General features: G+C 56.8%; 1 protein-coding gene, 3 non-coding genes and 1 pseudogene across 4 annotated transcripts; all 5 read left to right on the top strand.

Moving 5' to 3' along the window:
* The first annotated feature begins 9,957 nt into the window (after nucleotides 1-9,957).
* On the top strand, nucleotides 9,958-10,148 carry LOC140908035 (U2 spliceosomal RNA). Its single transcript, XR_012157740.1, has one exon. It is a non-coding gene; the product is annotated as a U2 spliceosomal RNA (small nuclear RNA).
* Nucleotides 10,149-13,081: 2,933 nt separating this feature from the next.
* LOC140906390 (uncharacterized) lies at nucleotides 13,082-20,079 on the top strand. Its single transcript, XM_073330217.1, has 2 exons — nucleotides 13,082-13,100; nucleotides 14,894-20,079. The coding sequence occupies exon 2, from the start codon at nucleotides 14,915-14,917 to the stop codon at nucleotides 19,673-19,675; it is 4,761 nt and encodes a 1,586-aa protein (XP_073186318.1). The 5' UTR covers nucleotides 13,082-13,100; nucleotides 14,894-14,914; the 3' UTR covers nucleotides 19,676-20,079.
* Nucleotides 14,811-14,905, top strand: LOC140908041 (U2 spliceosomal RNA; annotated as a pseudogene).
* Nucleotides 20,036-20,226, top strand: LOC140908036 (U2 spliceosomal RNA). The gene has a single exon (XR_012157741.1). It is a non-coding gene; the product is annotated as a U2 spliceosomal RNA (small nuclear RNA).
* A 4,668-nt stretch (nucleotides 20,227-24,894) lies between these two features.
* On the top strand, nucleotides 24,895-25,087 carry LOC140908034 (U2 spliceosomal RNA). Its single transcript, XR_012157739.1, has one exon. It is a non-coding gene; the product is annotated as a U2 spliceosomal RNA (small nuclear RNA).
* Nucleotides 25,088-25,582: the final 495 nt, after the last annotated feature.

Genomic DNA, 25,582 nt, shown 5'->3' on the forward strand with positions numbered 1-25,582 from the left:
AGAGCCCCCCCGCTCTCCAGCAACACCAGCTGCCACTGAAGAGCCCCCCCACCCCGCCACTGCAAGAGGCTCCGAGGGCAAGCCCCCCCGCCTTACAGCAGCTGCTGACCAAGAGCCCCCCCCGCTCTCCAGCAACACCAGCCGCCACCGGAGAGCCCCCCCACCCCGCCACTGCAAGAGGCTCCCAGGCAACCACCTCCCACCCCCGCAGCTGCCCAGGTCGTGGAGGGTGGCCCCACTCCTCTACACACCAGCAAGAGAGGAATCTCCGCCGATGGGACCAGCACCTCTCCAGAGACCACCCAGAGGGTCACCAGCATCTTACCAGATGCCTGCCCAGCCTCCGAAACTACCCAAAGAGTCAGCAGGCCCCTGCCAGATGCCCCCCCAGCCGGACCTCTCGACCCCACTCGCCCGCGCCGGGATGAACCAGCCAGCGATACTGCTGGTGCCACCGGCACCCCCCGGCTGCAAGGTAATGAGGACACCGTCTACCTGCAGTACCCCCTCGCGGCGGACGCGCTCATCTGCCCCATCTGCTTCCCTCCCCGAAGTTTCCACCTCCTTGGTGGAGTCACCAGGCACCTAAAGCGATGCCACAACAAGCAGGTCGCCTTCAGTTGTGCCCTCTGCAGCCTGCCCTTCGAGACACAGAAACAATGCAAGGCGCACCAAGTCACCTGCAGGAAGCGCTCCAAAGGAACCGCACGGCCTCCTGCCCCGGCTCCCAGCCCTGCCGCTGTGCGCCGCCCCACCACTCCTGAGCCGCAACAAAGAACAGCGATGGTGCAAGCTGCCGTCAAGAAGGCTGCCCCCGTCGCCAGACCAGCGCAACAGGGTGCTGCGATCGAGAAGGTGCCTGCTGCCGCGGGAAATGCCACCCAGGTCCTCGGCAGCAGGAGGCCCGTCTCACCTTCCCACGTCGCCAGGCAAATCTCCATACTGAGACGGCTCAGCACTACCTCGCCCCCGGCCCAGCACGTTCCCGTCCCCAGACGGATCAGTGCCCCCTCGCGCATAGCGGCTCGAGATCCTGTCGCCGGAAGAGCCAGAGCCACACCTCAGGCCGCCCTGCGAACCCCAACCGCCGGAGGAGCCCGAGCCGCGCCTCAGTCTGCCCTGCAAACTCCAGCAGCCGAGGGAGCCAGTGCCCAGCCACAGGCCGCTCAGCAAGCTCCACGCACTACTGGAGAAACCAACCCCGCAGCCACAGAAAACCACCGGGCCCTCCTCACCAGACAGCCCAGCACGACCCCCGAGTCCATCCTGCGGGACGCTGCCAACAGCGGATCTCACGTTCCAGCAGCAGCCGCCCAAGCACCAGCCACCCCTAGGAGGACCAGCAACGTCCCGGCAATCCCCGAGCCGGACCGCGTCCCTCCGACCACTAGTAACGCCAGCATCCCGCCGGAGATTCCGCCCCAGCCCCCAACCGAAGGGAACGATGGCTCGCGGGATGGACGGCGGGTCGACTGTGCGGGTGACGAGTCTGCTTCAGACAAGGTCGAGGACCATGAGGGCCAGCAGCCGGTGGAGAGGGCTGCCACTCCGTGGCAGACTGCCTGGACCGCGGAGCTAAGAGCGACAGCTTCCTTCGACGACTTTGACCTCCTCGTAGACAGACTCACCCAAGAACTGTCTGCAGAAACCGCTCCCAGGAGACGTCCCACCCAGGAGAACGCCCCGCCTGCCCACAGACCGCCTGCTCCAAACCCCAACACCACCGCCAGGGGAACCAGAAGGAGAGGCGCCAACTGCCGCTACGATCCAGCAGCGGCTTCAAGGATCCAGAAGCTGTACCGGGCAAACCGCCCCAAAGCCATGAGAGAGATCCTCGACGGGCCCTCGCCCTACTGCACGATCCCACCCGAACGCCTCTACAGCTACTTCAAGGATGTATTCGACCACACAGCCCAGGATGGTGCGCTGCGCCCCGAGTGCCTCCGCCCCCTGCCCCGTGTCGACGAAGCGGGCGCCCTGGAAGCTGACTTCACGCCCAAGGAAGTGTTGGCCAGGCTCTCAAAAACAAAAAACACAGCTCCCGGGAAAGATGGCATCCGCTACAGTCTCCTGAAAAAGCGAGATCCCGGCTGCCTGGTCCTCGCCACGCTCTTCAACCAGTGCAAGCGTTTCTGCCGGACTCCCAGCTCCTGGAAAAAGGCCATGACGGTTCTGGTGTACAAAAAGGGTGAGCGCGATGACCCCAGCAATTGGAGGCCCATCTCCCTCTGCTCCACGATGTACAAGCTCTATGCCAGCTGCCTGGCGTCCAGGATCACGGAGTGGTCAGTGCGTGGGGGGGCCATCAGCTCCACCCAGAAAGGCTTCATGTCCTGCGAGGGCTGCTACGCACATAACTTTGTCCTCCAAACCATCATCGATACGACCAGAAGGGCGCGGAGGCAGGGTACGATAGCATGGCTGGACCTGGCCAACGCCTTTGGGTCCATGCCCCACCACCACATCTTTGCCACGCTCCAGGAGTTTGGGATGCCAGAGAACTTCCGCCGGGCGATCCGAGAGATGTACGAGGGATGCAGCACCACCATTCGCTCGGTCGAAGGAGAGACAGCCGAGATCCCGATCCGGTGCGGAGTCAAGCAGGGCTGCCCCCTCAGCCCCATCATCTTTAACCTCGCCATGGAGCCGCTGCTGCGAGCGATCTCCAAGGGCGCAGGCGGCTTCAACCTCCACGGCGAGAGGGTGAGTGTCCTGGCTTACGCGGATGACCTGGTCCTGACCGCAGACGACCCAGAGAACCTCCAGCGTATGCTAGATGCCACCAGTCGAGTTGCCGATTGGATGGGGCTCCGCTTCAATGCGAAGAAATGCGCATCCCTCCACATAGATGGCAGCAAAAGGGACTCCGTGCAGGGGACGGAATTCCAGATTCAGGGCGAGCCCGTCATCCCCCTGGCAGAGGGGCAGGCCTACCGACACCTCGGCACACCGACGGGTTTCCGTGTCCGCCAGACGCCCGAGGACACCATCCAAGAGATCCTACAGGATACCGCCAAGATCGACACCTCCCTGCTAGCACCGTGGCAAAAGATAAACGCCCTGAACACCTTCCTGATCCCCCGCATCTCGTTCGTCCTGAGGGGCTCCGCCGTGGCAAAGGTACCCCTCAACAAGGCGGACAAGGTCATCCGGCAGCTGGTGAAGAAGTGGTTATTCCTTCCCCAGAGAGCCAGCAACGAGCTGGTCTATATCACCCACAGGCATGGCGGTGCCAATGTCCCCCGCATGGGTGACCTGGGTGACATCGCAGTGATCACCCACGCCTTCCGCCTGCTGACGTGCCCCGACGCCACGGTAAAGAGCATCGCAGCGAAAGCCCTCCACGACGTAACGCAAAAGCGGATCGGTAGAGCCCCGTCCAGCCAAGACACCGCCAGCTTCCTGAGCGGTTCCCTGGACGGCGAATTCGGCCGAGATGGGGGCGACATCGCTTCGCTGTGGTCCCGCGCCCGCAACGCCACGCGCCGCCTGGGGAAACGCATCGGCTGCCGCTGGGAGTGGTGTGAGGAGCGCCAGGAGCTGGGTGTCCTGGTGCCACAGATCGGGTCCGAGGGCAACACCATCGTCACCCCGAGCGCCAGGGGCCTGCTGGAAAGGACCCTGAAGGCAGCCACCCACTCGCTGTACGTAGAAGCCCTGAAGCGCAAGCCGGACCAGGGAAAAGCCTTCGAACTGACCAGCAAGTGGGACGCCAGCAACCACTTCCTCGCCGGGGGCGGCTTCACCCGCTTCGCCGACTGGCGGTTCATCCACCGCGCCCGGCTCAACTGCGTCCCGCTCAACGGAGCCGTCCGCCACGGGAACCGAGACAAGCGTTGCAGGAAGTGCGGCTACTCCAACGAGACCCTGCCCCACGTCCTGTGCAGCTGCAAGCCCCACTCCAGAGCCTGGCAGCTGCGCCACAACGCCATCCAGAACCGCCTGGTGAAAGCCATCTCACCTAGCCTGGGGGAGGTCGCCGTGAACTGCGCCATCTCCGGTACCGACAGCCCGCTACGACCCGACGTGGTCGTCACCAACGAAACCCAGAAAAAGATCATCCTCGTCGACATTACGGTCCCTTTCGAGAACAGGACCCCGGCCTTCCGAGAAGCTCGAGCTCGGAAACTGGAAAAATACGCCCCTCTGGCCGACACCCTGAGAGCGAAGGGCTACGAGGTGCAGCTGGACGCCCTGATTGTCGGAGCCCTGGGCGCTTGGGACCCCTGCAACGAGCGTGTGCTGCGGACCTGCGGGATCGGTAGACGCTACGCACGACTCATGCGGCGCCTCATGGTCTCGGACACCATCCGATGGTCCAGGGACATCTATATCGAGCACATCACCGGCCACCGACAGTACCAGGAGGAGTGAGCCGGTACGACACTGTGCACACACTGTGGGAAAGAGACTGAGAGGCCTTCCCCATCGGACCGTATGAACTGGAACCGTAAACCCGCTGAACATTAAACCCCACCATATGAGGGTAGACCCATCCCCACCCCCGTATTCACTCACCATACCCAGCATACCGAACGTAGCTGTTGTGTGGATAACTTACCCCATATCTCGATGTCTGTACTCTGACCGGTTAAACTTTTCCCCCAGTCGGGGAATTTGCAGATTATTATGTGATCCTTGCTCCACCAGCTCCTAAATCGCATTTTGCACCCCTCGATAATCTGTACCTTATCCCCTGACGACCAGAAACTCCTATGCTTGAACTCTGTACCGTTCCTTATTTCAACATTATCTCAAATAAAATTATTAAATCTGTTCTTATCAGTTTAATGTCTTTTATTTTGCTATAAACAGATCGCAACACATGTGCTGTAGATGGATTCCCCAGCTGCCCTCCTTGAGAAAATCGATGCTGCCCTGGAGGTATATGCTAGCGCTGCTGCTTTCGAAGAAAATCCTTCTCCTGCTACCGAGACATCGTCAGCTGCTCTGTGTACCACCGCTGCTGTTGCTCCACAGAAGGCCCCTCAAGCAGCGACTACAAAGAAAACCCTCGGTGCCTCCAGGACACTACAGACCAGCAGCACGAAAAGGAAGGCCGGCGACTGCCCGAAGGACCCCCTCCGAGATGCTGTTCCAGACAGATCCCGCACCCAGAGGCCAGCCTGTCGAGACATCACCGCCAGAAGGAACATCCCCGCCGCTCCCCAGCAGCGCCAGCCACCGAGGGCAAGCCCCCCCGCCTTACAGCAGCTGCTGACCAAGAGCCCCCCCGCTCTCCAGCAACACCAGCTGCCACTGAAGAGCCCCCCCACCCCGCCACTGCAAGAGGCTCCGAGGGCAAGCCCCCCCGCCTTACAGCAGCTGCTGACCAAGAGCCCCCCCGCTCTCCAGCAACACCAGCCGCCACCGGAGAGCCCCCCCACCCCGCCACTGCAAGAGGCTCCCAGGCAACCACCTCCCACCCCCGCAGCTGCCCAGGTCGTGGAGGGTGGCCCCACTCCTCTACACACCAGCAAGAGAGGAATCTCCGCCGATGGGACCAGCACCTCTCCAGAGACCACCCAGAGGGTCACCAGCATCTTACCAGATGCCTGCCCAGCCTCCGAAACTACCCAAAGAGTCAGCAGGCCCCTGCCAGATGCCCCCCCAGCCGGACCTCTCGACCCCACTCGCCCGCGCCGGGATGAACCAGCCAGCGATACTGCTGGTGCCACCGGCACCCCCCGGCTGCAAGGTAATGAGGACACCGTCTACCTGCAGTACCCCCTCGCGGCGGACGCGCTCATCTGCCCCATCTGCTTCCCTCCCCGAAGTTTCCACCTCCTTGGTGGAGTCACCAGGCACCTAAAGCGATGCCACAACAAGCAGGTCGCCTTCAGTTGTGCCCTCTGCAGCCTGCCCTTCGAGACACAGAAACAATGCAAGGCGCACCAAGTCACCTGCAGGAAGCGCTCCAAAGGAACCGCACGGCCTCCTGCCCCGGCTCCCAGCCCTGCCGCTGTGCGCCGCCCCACCACTCCTGAGCCGCAACAAAGAACAGCGATGGTGCAAGCTGCCGTCAAGAAGGCTGCCCCCGTCGCCAGACCAGCGCAACAGGGTGCTGCGATCGAGAAGGTGCCTGCTGCCGCGGGAAATGCCACCCAGGTCCTCGGCAGCAGGAGGCCCGTCTCACCTTCCCACGTCGCCAGGCAAATCTCCATACTGAGACGGCTCAGCACTACCTCGCCCCCGGCCCAGCACGTTCCCGTCCCCAGACGGATCAGTGCCCCCTCGCGCATAGCGGCTCGAGATCCTGTCGCCGGAAGAGCCAGAGCCACACCTCAGGCCGCCCTGCGAACCCCAACCGCCGGAGGAGCCCGAGCCGCGCCTCAGTCTGCCCTGCAAACTCCAGCAGCCGAGGGAGCCAGTGCCCAGCCACAGGCCGCTCAGCAAGCTCCACGCACTACTGGAGAAACCAACCCCGCAGCCACAGAAAACCACCGGGCCCTCCTCACCAGACAGCCCAGCACGACCCCCGAGTCCATCCTGCGGGACGCTGCCAACAGCGGATCTCACGTTCCAGCAGCAGCCGCCCAAGCACCAGCCACCCCTAGGAGGACCAGCAACGTCCCGGCAATCCCCGAGCCGGACCGCGTCCCTCCGACCACTAGTAACGCCAGCATCCCGCCGGAGATTCCGCCCCAGCCCCCAACCGAAGGGAACGATGGCTCGCGGGATGGACGGCGGGTCGACTGTGCGGGTGACGAGTCTGCTTCAGACAAGGTCGAGGACCATGAGGGCCAGCAGCCGGTGGAGAGGGCTGCCACTCCGTGGCAGACTGCCTGGACCGCGGAGCTAAGAGCGACAGCTTCCTTCGACGACTTTGACCTCCTCGTAGACAGACTCACCCAAGAACTGTCTGCAGAAACCGCTCCCAGGAGACGTCCCACCCAGGAGAACGCCCCGCCTGCCCACAGACCGCCTGCTCCAAACCCCAACACCACCGCCAGGGGAACCAGAAGGAGAGGCGCCAACTGCCGCTACGATCCAGCAGCGGCTTCAAGGATCCAGAAGCTGTACCGGGCAAACCGCCCCAAAGCCATGAGAGAGATCCTCGACGGGCCCTCGCCCTACTGCACGATCCCACCCGAACGCCTCTACAGCTACTTCAAGGATGTATTCGACCACACAGCCCAGGATGGTGCGCTGCGCCCCGAGTGCCTCCGCCCCCTGCCCCGTGTCGACGAAGCGGGCGCCCTGGAAGCTGACTTCACGCCCAAGGAAGTGTTGGCCAGGCTCTCAAAAACAAAAAACACAGCTCCCGGGAAAGATGGCATCCGCTACAGTCTCCTGAAAAAGCGAGATCCCGGCTGCCTGGTCCTCGCCACGCTCTTCAACCAGTGCAAGCGTTTCTGCCGGACTCCCAGCTCCTGGAAAAAGGCCATGACGGTTCTGGTGTACAAAAAGGGTGAGCGCGATGACCCCAGCAATTGGAGGCCCATCTCCCTCTGCTCCACGATGTACAAGCTCTATGCCAGCTGCCTGGCGTCCAGGATCACGGAGTGGTCAGTGCGTGGGGGGGCCATCAGCTCCACCCAGAAAGGCTTCATGTCCTGCGAGGGCTGCTACGAACATAACTTTGTCCTCCAAACCATCATCGATACGACCAGAAGGGCGCGGAGGCAGGGTACGATAGCATGGCTGGACCTGGCCAACGCCTTTGGGTCCATGCCCCACCACCACATCTTTGCCACGCTCCAGGAGTTTGGGATGCCAGAGAACTTCCGCCGGGCGATCCGAGAGATGTACGAGGGATGCAGCACCACCATTCGCTCGGTCGAAGGAGAGACAGCCGAGATCCCGATCCGGTGCGGAGTCAAGCAGGGCTGCCCCCTCAGCCCCATCATCTTTAACCTCGCCATGGAGCCGCTGCTGCGAGCGATCTCCAAGGGCGCAGGCGGCTTCAACCTCCACGGCGAGAGGGTGAGTGTCCTGGCTTACGCGGATGACCTGGTCCTGACCGCAGACGACCCAGAGAACCTCCAGCGTATGCTAGATGCCACCAGTCGAGTTGCCGATTGGATGGGGCTCCGCTTCAATGCGAAGAAATGCGCATCCCTCCACATAGATGGCAGCAAAAGGGACTCCGTGCAGGGGACGGAATTCCAGATTCAGGGCGAGCCCGTCATCCCCCTGGCAGAGGGGCAGGCCTACCGACACCTCGGCACACCGACGGGTTTCCGTGTCCGCCAGACGCCCGAGGACACCATCCAAGAGATCCTACAGGATACCGCCAAGATCGACACCTCCCTGCTAGCACCGTGGCAAAAGATAAACGCCCTGAACACCTTCCTGATCCCCCGCATCTCGTTCGTCCTGAGGGGCTCCGCCGTGGCAAAGGTACCCCTCAACAAGGCGGACAAGGTCATCCGGCAGCTGGTGAAGAAGTGGTTATTCCTTCCCCAGAGAGCCAGCAACGAGCTGGTCTATATCACCCACAGGCATGGCGGTGCCAATGTCCCCCGCATGGGTGACCTGGGTGACATCGCAGTGATCACCCACGCCTTCCGCCTGCTGACGTGCCCCGACGCCACGGTAAAGAGCATCGCAGCGAAAGCCCTCCACGACGTAACGCAAAAGCGGATCGGTAGAGCCCCGTCCAGCCAAGACACCGCCAGCTTCCTGAGCGGTTCCCTGGACGGCGAATTCGGCCGAGATGGGGGCGACATCGCTTCGCTGTGGTCCCGCGCCCGCAACGCCACGCGCCGCCTGGGGAAACGCATCGGCTGCCGCTGGGAGTGGTGTGAGGAGCGCCAGGAGCTGGGTGTCCTGGTGCCACAGATCGGGTCCGAGGGCAACACCATCGTCACCCCGAGCGCCAGGGGCCTGCTGGAAAGGACCCTGAAGGCAGCCACCCACTCGCTGTACGTAGAAGCCCTGAAGCGCAAGCCGGACCAGGGAAAAGCCTTCGAACTGACCAGCAAGTGGGACGCCAGCAACCACTTCCTCGCCGGGGGCGGCTTCACCCGCTTCGCCGACTGGCGGTTCATCCACCGCGCCCGGCTCAACTGCGTCCCGCTCAACGGAGCCGTCCGCCACGGGAACCGAGACAAGCGTTGCAGGAAGTGCGGCTACTCCAACGAGACCCTGCCCCACGTCCTGTGCAGCTGCAAGCCCCACTCCAGAGCCTGGCAGCTGCGCCACAACGCCATCCAGAACCGCCTGGTGAAAGCCATCTCACCTAGCCTGGGGGAGGTCGCCGTGAACTGCGCCATCTCCGGTACCGACAGCCCGCTACGACCCGACGTGGTCGTCACCAACGAAACCCAGAAAAAGATCATCCTCGTCGACATTACGGTCCCTTTCGAGAACAGGACCCCGGCCTTCCGAGAAGCTCGAGCTCGGAAACTGGAAAAATACGCCCCTCTGGCCGACACCCTGAGAGCGAAGGGCTACGAGGTGCAGCTGGACGCCCTGATTGTCGGAGCCCTGGGCGCTTGGGACCCCTGCAACGAGCGTGTGCTGCGGACCTGCGGGATCGGTAGACGCTACGCACGACTCATGCGGCGCCTCATGGTCTCGGACACCATCCGATGGTCCAGGGACATCTATATCGAGCACATCACCGGCCACCGACAGTACCAGGAGGAGTGAGCCGGTACGACACTGTGCACACACTGTGGGAAAGAGACTGAGAGGCCTTCCCCATCGGACCGTATGAACTGGAACCGTAAACCCGCTGAACATTAAACCCCACCATATGAGGGTAGACCCATCCCCACCCCCGTATTCACTCACCATACCCAGCATACCGAACGTAGCTGTTGTGTGGATAACTTACCCCATATCTCGATGTCTGTACTCTGACCGGTTAAACTTTTCCCCCAGTCGGGGAATTTGCAGATTATTATGTGATCCTTGCTCCACCAGCTCCTAAATCGCATTTTGCACCCCTCGATAATCTGTACCTTATCCCCTGACGACCAGAAACTCCTATGCTTGAACTCTGTACCGTTCCTTATTTCAACATTATCTCAAATAAAATTATTAAATCTGTTCTTATCAGTTTGATATCTGATATGTCCTTTATTTAAGGACTGTATATTAAATTGATTTTTGGAACAGGGGGCTGGACTAGGAGCTTGCTCTGCCCACCCCATGCATTGACCTGGTATTGCAGTGTCTCCAGGAACGGTGCATCTCCTTTTGGGGAGAATGTTCTGGTTTGAAAAGTAGAAAGAGTTTTACTGTGATGATGCTTCTTTAAAGCAGATTTTTTTCAAGTAGTTGAAAAATCTGAAATCTGTACCGCTGTGGTTTCTACAGATGTAGGGTTCTCTGTCTCACTAGAGGATTGTTTGAGAAGCTGGGATCCTTCTTTCTGCTGTGAGTCTTTTCAACAGTAATGAGGGACAAATGCTTTCCAGACTGTGGGGCTGTTGGGGAGTCGGTTGTTTGTTTGTTTGTTTGTTTGTTTTGGGAGGAGCGGGGCGGGGATCAGTAATATTTGAGGTCACACGTATCTCAACAGCTGTGTGAGTTACACAGACTTCTCCCCACCCAGCCCATGTCCCATGTGTCTTGGTTTGTCAGATCAAGACAAGGCACTAGGTGTCACGCTGCGCCCGGCACACAGGGGTCCCAATCCTGATTTCCCCCCCCACCCCCGAACCTACTGTAATGTAAACGCTAAATAATAATCCTTAACTTCTCAGCGTTGCCACCCTGTGAGTCAGACTCCCCAAAATCACGAGATTGGCTTAAAAATCATGAGGATTCTTAAAAAAAAAAATGTAATGTGGGTTCTCTTTATTTCCCTTCCGGTTTCTGAACCAGGCAAGATAGAAACTTACCTTTCTAGTGCAGCCAGGGCTCCAGAGAGCAGGAGCCCCGGACACCCAGGGCTGGCAGACAGCAGGGGGCTCCTCGTGGTTGTGTGTTCCAGACTTCCATTTCACCAACCAAGTATCAAATGTGAACTCCACTAGAACAGCCTTAACATGGAGTCACAGACAGCCCCCTTGGGCACCCTGAATCCATCTTGCCACCCAGGTGAGCCTGCCTTTGTGACAGATGGTCCCTTGCACCAAAAACCATAACAATATTCCGGTCCCTCGGACTGGTCACTCAGCCAGCTGAATTGCACCTCAGATCTCAAACCGAAGACAATGTTCGTGGCCAATCCTATAATAAACTAGCTAAATCTTTCCGAACTAGGAAAAGAAATAAGAAATTATTTACCAGGTTAAAGCAGGGAAACATACACACAAAGGAGTTACAGTCTGAGGTTTCAAAAAGTAGTAGAAGCTGCTGGAACATGCAAGCTCTGTAGATCCTTTAGGGTTAACCCTAGCCAAACAGCCGGGATCCCTTGCTTATGCTTATGCTTGTAAGGCATGCCATCCCCCTGAAGTCCAAGCAGCACAGGGACAACAGTGTCTTCTCGACAGGGATTTTTATTCCATTCCCCCCAGAGCTGATGGGGCAAGTGTTTGTGCAGGTCTCCGCCTCCTCGTGGGTGGGGGTGTGAGGCGGAGCAATCAACCAAGCCTTTTGTCCACGGGTGATCCACAGTGGCTTGTCTGATGTCTCAGGGTCTTCTCTTGGTGGAAAGGAGATGACTCCTCTTCTGGTAAACTAGCATTTCACACTTGGGAATGCTTCTCTCCTGACTGGTGGCGGCCAGGGGGTTTACAGTTTTAGAGCCAAGGCTTATATATCACCTTATAACGTGGGATACAGATATTATAGGTGAGAAGAATGCATGCAGCAACTCACCAGCTTTTCATAAAGTCTAAACACGAAACACATTTTTATAAAAATAATGCCCGTTTTAACAACACTAACACACAGGTGAGCAAGACTAGTTTCCAGCCATGCATTTGTCACTTTTCTAGGGGCCTTGGCATAAGCTGGCACCTGGTCTGCCAGTGTCAGAGAAGAGGATCTTCCCTCTTATCCCCAGGGGTCCCCCAGGGGTCTGTACTGGGACCAGTACCGTTCAACTTATTCATAAATGACCGGGGGAAAGGGGTAAACAGTGAGGTGGCAAAATTTGCAGACGATACAAAACTACTCAGAATAGTTAAGGCCAAAGCAGACTGCCAAGAGCTACAAAGAGCTCTCGCAAAACTGGGTGACTGGGCAACAAAATGGCAGAGGAAAGTCAGTGTTGATCAATGCAAAGTAACGCACACTGGAAAACATAATCCCAGCTATACCTATAAAACGATTGGGGGCGGGGGAGGGGGAGGGGAAGGGTCTAAATGAGCTGTTACCACTCAAGAAAGAGACCTAGGAGTCATTGTGGACAGTTCTCTGAAAACATCCACTGAATGTGCAGTGGAGTGTTGGGAATCATTAAGACAGGGATAGATAATAAGACAGAAAATACCTGCGTGCTGATGCGGTCGCCCCATCTCAAAAAAGGCATATTGGAATTGGAAAGATTCAGAAAAGGGCAAGAAAAATGATGAGGGGGTATGGAACAGCTTCTGTATAAGAAGAGATTCTTAAGATTGGGCCTTTTCAGCTTGGAAAAGAGCCGACTAAGAGGGGATACGATGGAGGTCTATAAAATCATGACTGGCGTGGAGAAAGTAAATAAGGAAGTGTTATGTACTCCTTCTCATAATACAGGACCTAGGGGTCACCAAATTAAATTTACAGGCAGCCGGTTTAAAACAAACAAAAGAAAGTATTTCTTCACACAACACACAGTCAACCTGGGGAACTCTTTGCCAGAGGACGTTGCGAAGGCCAAGAACATAACAGGTTTCAAAAAAGAACTAGATAAATTCATGGAGGATAGGTCCATTGATGGCGCTCAGCCAGTGGTATCCCTAGCTAACCCCTATTTGCCAGAAGCTGGGAATGGGCGACAGGGGATGGATGATTGCCTGTTCCGTTCATTCCCTCTGGGGCCCCTGGCATTGGCCGCTGTCAGAAGACAGGATACTGGGCTAGATGGACTTTTGGTCTGACCCAGTTTGGCCGTTCTTACGCGCTTATCCCATAACCACTTAAGTTTTCTTTTAGAGCCTTCGGTGAGGGACCCCGTCAAAGGCTTTCTGAAAATCCCAGTTCGCAGTATCGACTGAATCATCCTCATCCACATGCTTGCTGAGATCCTCAAAGAATTCTAGAAGATTGGTGAGGTAGGAGTGCCCTTTACAAAAGCTGTGTTCACCCTTTCCCAATACATCCTGTTTATCTGGGTGCCTGATCATTCTTTACTACCAATTTGCCTGTGACTGAAGTTAGGCTCAGCAGCCTGCAATTGCCAGGGTCGCCCCTGGAGCCCATTTTAAAAATTGGCATTACATTAGCTACCTGCCAGTCGTCTGCAACAGAGGCTTGCTTCAGTGGTAGCTTGCGTACTACGGCTAGTAGTTGTGCAATTTCATCTCTGAGTTCCCTCAGAACTCGTGGTCGAATGCCATCTGGTCCTGGTGACTTATTCCTGTTTAATTTAACGATTTGTTCTAAAACCTCTTATACTGGGATGGGACTTCAGATTTGTCACCCAATAAGGACAGCTCCGATGTGGGACTCTCCCTCCCGTCCTCTGCAGTGAAGACAGCTGCAAAGAATTCATGAAGCTCCTTTGCAATGGCCTTGTCTTCCTAGAGTGCTCCTTTGTCAGCTAGTGGCCCCACCGCCTCTTTGGCAGGCTGCCTGCTTCTGATGTACTTTAAAACATTCTTATGGTTAGCTTTTGTGTCGTTAGCACGTTGCTTCTCAGATTCTTTCTTGGCCTGACTTGTTATACTTTGACACTTACCCGGCCAGAGTTCGTGCACCTTCCTATTATCCTCACTAGGCTTTGATTTCCAAATTTTGAAGGATGACTTTTGGCCTCTAACGGCCTCCATTACTCTGCCGTTTATGGTGTCCGCCAGGCTGAGCTGGCAGCGCGGCCGGGGCCGGTCCAGTGCCAGGACGGGGAATCACTCCGTTCTCTCGGGAGTGGTGCGATTAGCCAGGTCAGGGTCTGCCCCCAACCCTGGCCAGACTCCCTCAGGACCACTTGCCTGGAGATAGGATGACCATATGTCCCCGTTTGGCTGGAGCAGTTCCCTTTTTAAGCTCTGTTCCGGCCATCCTGCCTTTTTTTTTTTTTCTTCTTCCCTTTTTTGACAAAAACGGCCATTTATCCCGTTTGCTCTTGCCAACTGATGAGTTGGCAAGAGCAAATAAGCAAATGCCCAGTTTACCAAAAAAGTCCGGTGCGACCCCCTAGCGGGGCGTGGAGGAACGTGCGTGTGTGTGTGGGGGGGGGGGGGGGGGAAGAGTGGCGACACGAGGTGTCAGGCAGCAGGGCTTGTCGGGGGCGGGGCCCTAGCCCTAGCCCCAGGTAGAATGGAGCTGGGGGGGGGGGAATAGGGGCCAGCCCCAGCCCCTGGCAGCGGTGTGGGGAGGGTGTCAGCCCCAGATCCTGGCAGTGGTGGGGGGAGCCGGGGCGAAGGAGGGGTCAGCCCCTGGCTGCGGTGTGGGGAGCTGTGGGGGAGGGGTCAGCCTGTGGGAAGGAGCTGCGGTATAGCACTTGCATAGGCTTTCTTTGCCCTGTTTTGCTGTAAGAGTTAACAGTGAGAGATTGCTAGTCCCACGTCAGTGGGTGGGTTTGTGCAAATTAGGAGCGTACAGGAAAACCAGCAAGAGGAAGGCGGCTGCAAGACTTGTCTGTCTTTGAACAGAATTGTGTGTTAAGGGTTCTTGCTTTGAATTCTTCCACGGGAGTCATTTTGGGGAAGGGTTCCTCACTTAGAGTTACCTAGTTATGGTGTTTGTTGCGTGTCTGGGAGCTCGTCACGGTGAGGTAGAAAGCGGTGGGCGCAGAGGTGTGCGGTGCGTCGCAGACTCTCAGCATCGCTTCTCGGCTCCTTGGAGCTCAGATCAAGTGTAGTATCTGTTCTTATCAGTTTAATGTCTTTTATTTTGCTATAAACAGATCGCAACACATGTGCTGTAGATGGATTCCCCAGCTGCCCTCCTTGAGAAAATCGATGCTGCCCTGGAGGTATATGCTAGCGCTGCTGCTTTCGAAGAAAATCCTTCTCCTGCTACCGAGACATCGTCAGCTGCTCTGTGTACCACCGCTGCTGTTGCTCCACAGAAGGCCCCTCAAGCAGCGACTACAAAGAAAACCCTCGGTGCCTCCAGGACACTACAGACCAGCAGCACGAAAAGGAAGGCCGGCGACTGCCCGAAGGACCCCCTCCGAGATGCTGTTCCAGACAGATCCCGCACCCAGAGGCCAGCCTGTCGAGACATCACCGCCAGAAGGAACATCCCCGCCGCTCCCCAGCAGCGCCAGCCACCGAGGGCAAGCCCCCCCGCCTTACAGCAGCTGCTGACCAAGAGCCCCCCCGCTCTCCAGCAACACCAGCTGCCACTGAAGAGCCCCCCCACCCCGCCACTGCAAGAGGCTCCGAGGGCAAGCCCCCCCGCCTTACAGCAGCTGCTGACCAAGAGCCCCCCCGCTCTCCAGCAACACCAGCCGCCACCGGAGAGCCCCCCCACCCCGCCACTGCAAGAGGCTCCCAGGCAACCACCTCCCACCCCCGCAGCTGCCCAGGTCGTGGAGGGTGGCCCCACTCCTCTACACACCAGCAAGAGAGGAATCTCCGCCGATGGGACCAGCACCTCTCCAGAGACCACCCAGAGGGTCACCAGCATCTTACCAGATGCCTGCCCAGCCTCCGAAACTACCCAAAGAGTCAGCAGGCCCCTGCCAGATGCCCCCCCAGCCGGACCTCTCGACCCCACTCGCCCGCGCCGGGATGAACCAGCCAGCGATACTGCTGGTGCCACCGGCACCCCCCGGCTGCAAGGTAATGAGGACACCGTCTACCTGCAGTACCCCCTCGCGGCGGACGCGCTCATCTGCCCCATCTGCTTCCCTCCCCGAAGTTTCCACCTCCTTGGTGGAGTCACCAGGCACCTAAAGCGATGCCACAACAAGCAGGTCGCCTTCAGTTGTGCCCTCTGCAGCCTGCCCTTCGAGACACAGAAACAATGCAAGGCGCACCAAGTCACCTGCAGGAAGCGCTCCAAAGGAACCGCACGGCCTCCTGCCCCGGCTCCCAGCCCTGCCGCTGTGCGCCGCCCCACCACTCCTGAGCCGCAACAAAGAACAGCGATGGTGCAAGCTGCCGTCAAGAAGGCTGCCCCCGTCGCCAGACCAGCGCAACAGGGTGCTGCGATCGAGAAGGTGCCTGCTGCCGCGGGAAATGCCACCCAGGTCCTCGGCAGCAGGAGGCCCGTCTCACCTTCCCACGTCGCCAGGCAAATCTCCATACTGAGACGGCTCAGCACTACCTCGCCCCCGGCCCAGCACGTTCCCGTCCCCAGACGGATCAGTGCCCCCTCGCGCATAGCGGCTCGAGATCCTGTCGCCGGAAGAGCCAGAGCCACACCTCAGGCCGCCCTGCGAACCCCAACCGCCGGAGGAGCCCGAGCCGCGCCTCAGTCTGCCCTGCAAACTCCAGCAGCCGAGGGAGCCAGTGCCCAGCCACAGGCCGCTCAGCAAGCTCCACGCACTACTGGAGAAACCAACCCCGCAGCCACAGAAAACCACCGGGCCCTCCTCACCAGACAGCCCAGCACGACCCCCGAGTCCATCCTGCGGGACGCTGCCAACAGCGGATCTCACGTTCCAGCAGCAGCCGCCCAAGCACCAGCCACCCCTAGGAGGACCAGCAACGTCCCGGCAATCCCCGAGCCGGACCGCGTCCCTCCGACCACTAGTAACGCCAGCATCCCGCCGGAGATTCCGCCCCAGCCCCCAACCGAAGGGAACGATGGCTCGCGGGATGGACGGCGGGTCGACTGTGCGGGTGACGAGTCTGCTTCAGACAAGGTCGAGGACCATGAGGGCCAGCAGCCGGTGGAGAGGGCTGCCACTCCGTGGCAGACTGCCTGGACCGCGGAGCTAAGAGCGACAGCTTCCTTCGACGACTTTGACCTCCTCGTAGACAGACTCACCCAAGAACTGTCTGCAGAAACCGCTCCCAGGAGACGTCCCACCCAGGAGAACGCCCCGCCTGCCCACAGACCGCCTGCTCCAAACCCCAACACCACCGCCAGGGGAACCAGAAGGAGAGGCGCCAACTGCCGCTACGATCCAGCAGCGGCTTCAAGGATCCAGAAGCTGTACCGGGCAAACCGCCCCAAAGCCATGAGAGAGATCCTCGACGGGCCCTCGCCCTACTGCACGATCCCACCCGAACGCCTCTACAGCTACTTCAAGGATGTATTCGACCACACAGCCCAGGATGGTGCGCTGCGCCCCGAGTGCCTCCGCCCCCTGCCCCGTGTCGACGAAGCGGGCGCCCTGGAAGCTGACTTCACGCCCAAGGAAGTGTTGGCCAGGCTCTCAAAAACAAAAAACACAGCTCCCGGGAAAGATGGCATCCGCTACAGTCTCCTGAAAAAGCGAGATCCCGGCTGCCTGGTCCTCGCCACGCTCTTCAACCAGTGCAAGCGTTTCTGCCGGACTCCCAGCTCCTGGAAAAAGGCCATGACGGTTCTGGTGTACAAAAAGGGTGAGCGCGATGACCCCAGCAATTGGAGGCCCATCTCCCTCTGCTCCACGATGTACAAGCTCTATGCCAGCTGCCTGGCGTCCAGGATCACGGAGTGGTCAGTGCGTGGGGGGGCCATCAGCTCCACCCAGAAAGGCTTCATGTCCTGCGAGGGCTGCTACGAACATAACTTTGTCCTCCAAACCATCATCGATACGACCAGAAGGGCGCGGAGGCAGGGTACGATAGCATGGCTGGACCTGGCCAACGCCTTTGGGTCCATGCCCCACCACCACATCTTTGCCACGCTCCAGGAGTTTGGGATGCCAGAGAACTTCCGCCGGGCGATCCGAGAGATGTACGAGGGATGCAGCACCACCATTCGCTCGGTCGAAGGAGAGACAGCCGAGATCCCGATCCGGTGCGGAGTCAAGCAGGGCTGCCCCCTCAGCCCCATCATCTTTAACCTCGCCATGGAGCCGCTGCTGCGAGCGATCTCCAAGGGCGCAGGCGGCTTCAACCTCCACGGCGAGAGGGTGAGTGTCCTGGCTTACGCGGATGACCTGGTCCTGACCGCAGACGACCCAGAGAACCTCCAGCGTATGCTAGATGCCACCAGTCGAGTTGCCGATTGGATGGGGCTCCGCTTCAATGCGAAGAAATGCGCATCCCTCCACATAGATGGCAGCAAAAGGGACTCCGTGCAGGGGACGGAATTCCAGATTCAGGGCGAGCCCGTCATCCCCCTGGCAGAGGGGCAGGCCTACCGACACCTCGGCACACCGACGGGTTTCCGTGTCCGCCAGACGCCCGAGGACACCATCCAAGAGATCCTACAGGATACCGCCAAGATCGACACCTCCCTGCTAGCACCGTGGCAAAAGATAAACGCCCTGAACACCTTCCTGATCCCCCGCATCTCGTTCGTCCTGAGGGGCTCCGCCGTGGCAAAGGTACCCCTCAACAAGGCGGACAAGGTCATCCGGCAGCTGGTGAAGAAGTGGTTATTCCTTCCCCAGAGAGCCAGCAACGAGCTGGTCTATATCACCCACAGGCATGGCGGTGCCAATGTCCCCCGCATGGGTGACCTGGGTGACATCGCAGTGATCACCCACGCCTTCCGCCTGCTGACGTGCCCCGACGCCACGGTAAAGAGCATCGCAGCGAAAGCCCTCCACGACGTAACGCAAAAGCGGATCGGTAGAGCCCCGTCCAGCCAAGACACCGCCAGCTTCCTGAGCGGTTCCCTGGACGGCGAATTCGGCCGAGATGGGGGCGACATCGCTTCGCTGTGGTCCCGCGCCCGCAACGCCACGCGCCGCCTGGGGAAACGCATCGGCTGCCGCTGGGAGTGGTGTGAGGAGCGCCAGGAGCTGGGTGTCCTGGTGCCACAGATCGGGTCCGAGGGCAACACCATCGTCACCCCGAGCGCCAGGGGCCTGCTGGAAAGGACCCTGAAGGCAGCCACCCACTCGCTGTACGTAGAAGCCCTGAAGCGCAAGCCGGACCAGGGAAAAGCCTTCGAACTGACCAGCAAGTGGGACGCCAGCAACCACTTCCTCGCCGGGGGCGGCTTCACCCGCTTCGCCGACTGGCGGTTCATCCACCGCGCCCGGCTCAACTGCGTCCCGCTCAACGGAGCCGTCCGCCACGGGAACCGAGACAAGCGTTGCAGGAAGTGCGGCTACTCCAACGAGACCCTGCCCCACGTCCTGTGCAGCTGCAAGCCCCACTCCAGAGCCTGGCAGCTGCGCCACAACGCCATCCAGAACCGCCTGGTGAAAGCCATCTCACCTAGCCTGGGGGAGGTCGCCGTGAACTGCGCCATCTCCGGTACCGACAGCCCGCTACGACCCGACGTGGTCGTCACCAACGAAACCCAGAAAAAGATCATCCTCGTCGACATTACGGTCCCTTTCGAGAACAGGACCCCGGCCTTCCGAGAAGCTCGAGCTCGGAAACTGGAAAAATACGCCCCTCTGGCCGACACCCTGAGAGCGAAGGGCTACGAGGTGCAGCTGGACGCCCTGATTGTCGGAGCCCTGGGCGCTTGGGACCCCTGCAACGAGCGTGTGCTGCGGACCTGCGGGATCGGTAGACGCTACGCACGACTCATGCGGCGCCTCATGGTCTCGGACACCATCCGATGGTCCAGGGACATCTATATCGAGCACATCACCGGCCACCGACAGTACCAGGAGGAGTGAGCCGGTACGACACTGTGCACACACTGTGGGAAAGAGACTGAGAGGCCTTCCCCATCGGACCGTATGAACTGGAACCGTAAACCCGCTGAACATTAAACCCCACCATATGAGGGTAGACCCATCCCCACCCCCGTATTCACTCACCATACCCAGCATACCGAACGTAGCTGTTGTGTGGATAACTTACCCCATATCTCGATGTCTGTACTCTGACCGGTTAAACTTTTCCCCCAGTCGGGGAATTTGCAGATTATTATGTGATCCTTGCTCCACCAGCTCCTAAATCGCATTTTGCACCCCTCGATAATCTGTACCTTATCCCCTGACGACCAGAAACTCCTATGCTTGAACTCTGTACCGTTCCTTATTTCAACATTATCTCAAATAAAATTATTAAATCTGTTCTTATCAGTTTGATATCTGATATGTCCTTTATTTAAGGACTGTATATTAAATTGATTTTTGGAACAGGGGGCTGGACTAGGAGCTTGCTCTGCCCACCCCATGCATTGACCTGGTATTGCAGTGTCTCCAGGAACGGTGCATCTCCTTTTGGGGAGAATGTTCTGGTTTGAAAAGTAGAAAGAGTTTTACTGTGATGATGCTTCTTTAAAGCAGATTTTTTTCAAGTAGTTGAAAAATCTGAAATCTGTACCGCTGTGGTTTCTACAGATGTAGGGTTCTCTGTCTCACTAGAGGATTGTTTGAGAAGCTGGGATCCTTCTTTCTGCTGTGAGTCTTTTCAACAGTAATGAGGGACAAATGCTTTCCAGACTGTGGGGCTGTTGGGGAGTCGGTTGTTTGTTTGTTTGTTTGTTTGTTTTGGGAGGAGCGGGGCGGGGATCAGTAATATTTGAGGTCACACGTATCTCAACAGCTGTGTGAGTTACACAGACTTCTCCCCACCCAGCCCATGTCCCATGTGTCTTGGTTTGTCAGATCAAGACAAGGCACTAGGTGTCACGCTGCGCCCGGCACACAGGGGTCCCAATCCTGATTTCCCCCCCCACCCCCGAACCTACTGTAATGTAAACGCTAAATAATAATCCTTAACTTCTCAGCGTTGCCACCCTGTGAGTCAGACTCCCCAAAATCACGAGATTGGCTTAAAAATCATGAGGATTCTTAAAAAAAAAAATGTAATGTGGGTTCTCTTTATTTCCCTTCCGGTTTCTGAACCAGGCAAGATAGAAACTTACCTTTCTAGTGCAGCCAGGGCTCCAGAGAGCAGGAGCCCCGGACACCCAGGGCTGGCAGACAGCAGGGGGCTCCTCGTGGTTGTGTGTTCCAGACTTCCATTTCACCAACCAAGTATCAAATGTGAACTCCACTAGAACAGCCTTAACATGGAGTCACAGACAGCCCCCTTGGGCACCCTGAATCCATCTTGCCACCCAGGTGAGCCTGCCTTTGTGACAGATGGTCCCTTGCACCAAAAACCATAACAATATTCCGGTCCCTCGGACTGGTCACTCAGCCAGCTGAATTGCACCTCAGATCTCAAACCGAAGACAATGTTCGTGGCCAATCCTATAATAAACTAGCTAAATCTTTCCGAACTAGGAAAAGAAATAAGAAATTATTTACCAGGTTAAAGCAGGGAAACATACACACAAAGGAGTTACAGTCTGAGGTTTCAAAAAGTAGTAGAAGCTGCTGGAACATGCAAGCTCTGTAGATCCTTTAGGGTTAACCCTAGCCAAACAGCCGGGATCCCTTGCTTATGCTTATGCTTGTAAGGCATGCCATCCCCCTGAAGTCCAAGCAGCACAGGGACAACAGTGTCTTCTCGACAGGGATTTTTATTCCATTCCCCCCAGAGCTGATGGGGCAAGTGTTTGTGCAGGTCTCCGCCTCCTCGTGGGTGGGGGTGTGAGGCGGAGCAATCAACCAAGCCTTTTGTCCACGGGTGATCCACAGTGGCTTGTCTGATGTCTCAGGGTCTTCTCTTGGTGGAAAGGAGATGACTCCTCTTCTGGTAAACTAGCATTTCACACTTGGGAATGCTTCTCTCCTGACTGGTGGCGGCCAGGGGGTTTACAGTTTTAGAGCCAAGGCTTATATATCACCTTATAACGTGGGATACAGATATTATAGGTGAGAAGAATGCATGCAGCAACTCACCAGCTTTTCATAAAGTCTAAACACGAAACACATTTTTATAAAAATAATGCCCGTTTTAACAACACTAACACACAGGTGAGCAAGACTAGTTTCCAGCCATGCATTTGTCACTTTTCTAGGGGCCTTGGCATAAGCTGGCACCTGGTCTGCCAGTGTCAGAGAAGAGGATCTTCCCTCTTATCCCCAGGGGTCCCCCAGGGGTCTGTACTGGGACCAGTACCGTTCAACTTATTCATAAATGACCGGGGGAAAGGGGTAAACAGTGAGGTGGCAAAATTTGCAGACGATACAAAACTACTCAGAATAGTTAAGGCCAAAGCAGACTGCCAAGAGCTACAAAGAGCTCTCGCAAAACTGGGTGACTGGGCAACAAAATGGCAGAGGAAAGTCAGTGTTGATCAATGCAAAGTAACGCACACTGGAAAACATAATCCCAGCTATACCTATAAAACGATTGGGGGCGGGGGAGGGGGAGGGGAAGGGTCTAAATGAGCTGTTACCACTCAAGAAAGAGACCTAGGAGTCATTGTGGACAGTTCTCTGAAAACATCCACTGAATGTGCAGTGGAGTGTTGGGAATCATTAAGACAGGGATAGATAATAAGACAGAAAATACCTGCGTGCTGATGCGGTCGCCCCATCTCAAAAAAGGCATATTGGAATTGGAAAGATTCAGAAAAGGGCAAGAAAAATGATGAGGGGGTATGGAACAGCTTCTGTATAAGAAGAGATTCTTAAGATTGGGCCTTTTCAGCTTGGAAAAGAGCCGACTAAGAGGGGATACGATGGAGGTCTATAAAATCATGACTGGCGTGGAGAAAGTAAATAAGGAAGTGTTATGTACTCCTTCTCATAATACAGGACCTAGGGGTCACCAAATTAAATTTACAGGCAGCCGGTTTAAAACAAACAAAAGAAAGTATTTCTTCACACAACACACAGTCAACCTGGGGAACTCTTTGCCAGAGGACGTTGCGAAGGCCAAGAACATAACAGGTTTCAAAAAAGAACTAGATAAATTCATGGAGGATAGGTCCATTGATGGCGCTCAGCCAGTGGTATCCCTAGCTAACCCCTATTTGCCAGAAGCTGGGAATGGGCGACAGGGGATGGATGATTGCCTGTTCCGTTCATTCCCTCTGGGGCCCCTGGCATTGGCCGCTGTCAGAAGACAGGATACTGGGCTAGATGGACTTTTGGTCTGACCCAGTTTGGCCGTTCTTACGCGCTTATCCCATAACCACTTAAGTTTTCTTTTAGAGCCTTCGGTGAGGGACCCCGTCAAAGGCTTTCTGAAAATCCCAGTTCGCAGTATCGACTGAATCATCCTCATCCACATGCTTGCTGAGATCCTCAAAGAATTCTAGAAGATTGGTGAGGTAGGAGTGCCCTTTACAAAAGCTGTGTTCACCCTTTCCCAATACATCCTGTTTATCTGGGTGCCTGATCATTCTTTACTACCAATTTGCCTGTGACTGAAGTTAGGCTCAGCAGCCTGCAATTGCCAGGGTCGCCCCTGGAGCCCATTTTAAAAATTGGCATTACATTAGCTACCTGCCAGTCGTCTGCAACAGAGGCTTGCTTCAGTGGTAGCTTGCGTACTACGGCTAGTAGTTGTGCAATTTCATCTCTGAGTTCCCTCAGAACTCGTGGTCGAATGCCATCTGGTCCTGGTGACTTATTCCTGTTTAATTTAACGATTTGTTCTAAAACCTCTTATACTGGGATGGGACTTCAGATTTGTCACCCAATAAGGACAGCTCCGATGTGGGACTCTCCCTCCCGTCCTCTGCAGTGAAGACAGCTGCAAAGAATTCATGAAGCTCCTTTGCAATGGCCTTGTCTTCCTAGAGTGCTCCTTTGTCAGCTAGTGGCCCCACCGCCTCTTTGGCAGGCTGCCTGCTTCTGATGTACTTTAAAACATTCTTATGGTTAGCTTTTGTGTCGTTAGCACGTTGCTTCTCAGATTCTTTCTTGGCCTGACTTGTTATACTTTGACACTTACCCGGCCAGAGTTCGTGCACCTTCCTATTATCCTCACTAGGCTTTGATTTCCAAATTTTGAAGGATGACTTTTGGCCTCTAACGGCCTCCATTACTCTGCCGTTTATGGTGTCCGCCAGGCTGAGCTGGCAGCGCGGCCGGGGCCGGTCCAGTGCCAGGACGGGGAATCACTCCGTTCTCTCGGGAGTGGTGCGATTAGCCAGGTCAGGGTCTGCCCCCAACCCTGGCCAGACTCCCTCAGGACCACTTGCCTGGAGATAGGATGACCATATGTCCCCGTTTGGCTGGAGCAGTTCCCTTTTTAAGCTCTGTTCCGGCCATCCTGCCTTTTTTTTTTTTTCTTCTTCCCTTTTTTGACAAAAACGGCCATTTATCCCGTTTGCTCTTGCCAACTGATGAGTTGGCAAGAGCAAATAAGCAAATGCCCAGTTTACCAAAAAAGTCCGGTGCGACCCCCTAGCGGGGCGTGGAGGAACGTGCGTGCGTGTGTGTGTGTGGGGGGGGGAAGAGTGGCGACACGAGGTGTCAGGCAGCAGGGCTTGTCGGGGGCGGGGCCCTAGCCCTAGCCCTAGCCCCAGGTAGAATGGAGCTTGGGGGGGGGGGGAATAGGGGCCAGCCCCAGCCCCTGGCAGCGGTGTGGGGAGGGTGTCAGCCCCAGATCCTGGCAGTGGTGGGGGGAGCCGGGGCGAAGGAGGGGTCAGCCCCTGGCTGCGGTGTGGGGAGCTGTGGGGGAGGGGTCAGCCTGTGGGAAGGAGCTGCGGTATAGCACTTGCATAGGCTTTCTTTGCCCTGTTTTGCTGTAAGAGTTAACAGTGAGAGATTGCTAGTCCCACGTCAGTGGGTGGGTTTGTGCAAATTAGGAGCGTACAGGAAAACCAGCAAGAGGAAGGCGGCTGCAAGACTTGTCTGTCTTTGAACAGAATTGTGTGTTAAGGGTTCTTGCTTTGAATTCTTCCACGGGAGTCATTTTGGGGAAGGGTTCCTCACTTAGAGTTACCTAGTTATGGTGTTTGTTGCGTGTCTGGGAGCTCGTCACGGTGAGGTAGAAAGCGGTGGGCGCAGAGGTGTGCGGTGCGTCGCAGACTCTCAGCATCGCTTCTCGGCTCCTTGGAGCTCAGATCAAGTGTAGTATCTGTTCTTATCAGTTTGATATCTGATATGTCCTTTATTTAAGGACTGTATATTAAATTGATTTTTGGAACAGGGGGCTGGACTAGGAGCTTGCTCTGCCCACCCCATGCATTGACCTGGTATTGCAGTGTCTCCAGGAACGGTGCATCTCCTTTTGGGGAGAATGTTCTGGTTTGAAAAGTAGAAAGAGTTTTACTGTGATGATGCTTCTTTAAAGCAGATTTTTTTCAAGTAGTTGAAAAATCTGAAATCTGTACCGCTGTGGTTTCTACAGATGTAGGGTTCTCTGTCTCACTAGAGGATTGTTTGAGAAGCTGGGATCCTTCTTTCTGCTGTGAGTCTTTTCAACAGTAATGAGGGACAAATGCTTTCCAGACTGTGGGGCTGTTGGGGAGTCGGTTGTTTGTTTGTTTGTTTGTTTTGGGAGGAGCGGGGCGGGGATCAGTAATATTTGAGGTCACACGTATCTCAACAGCTGTGTGAGTTACACAGACTTCTCCCCACCCAGCCCATGTCCCATGTGTCTTGGTTTGTCAGATCAAGACAAGGCACTAGGTGTCACGCTGCGCCCGGCACACAGGGGTCCCAATCCTGATTTCCCCCCCCACCCCCGAACCTACTGTAATGTAAACGCTAAATAATAATCCT

This window comes from Lepidochelys kempii, chromosome 2, assembly GCF_965140265.1.
Source record: "Lepidochelys kempii isolate rLepKem1 chromosome 2, rLepKem1.hap2, whole genome shotgun sequence".
Lineage (NCBI taxonomy): Eukaryota > Metazoa > Chordata > Testudines > Cheloniidae > Lepidochelys > Lepidochelys kempii.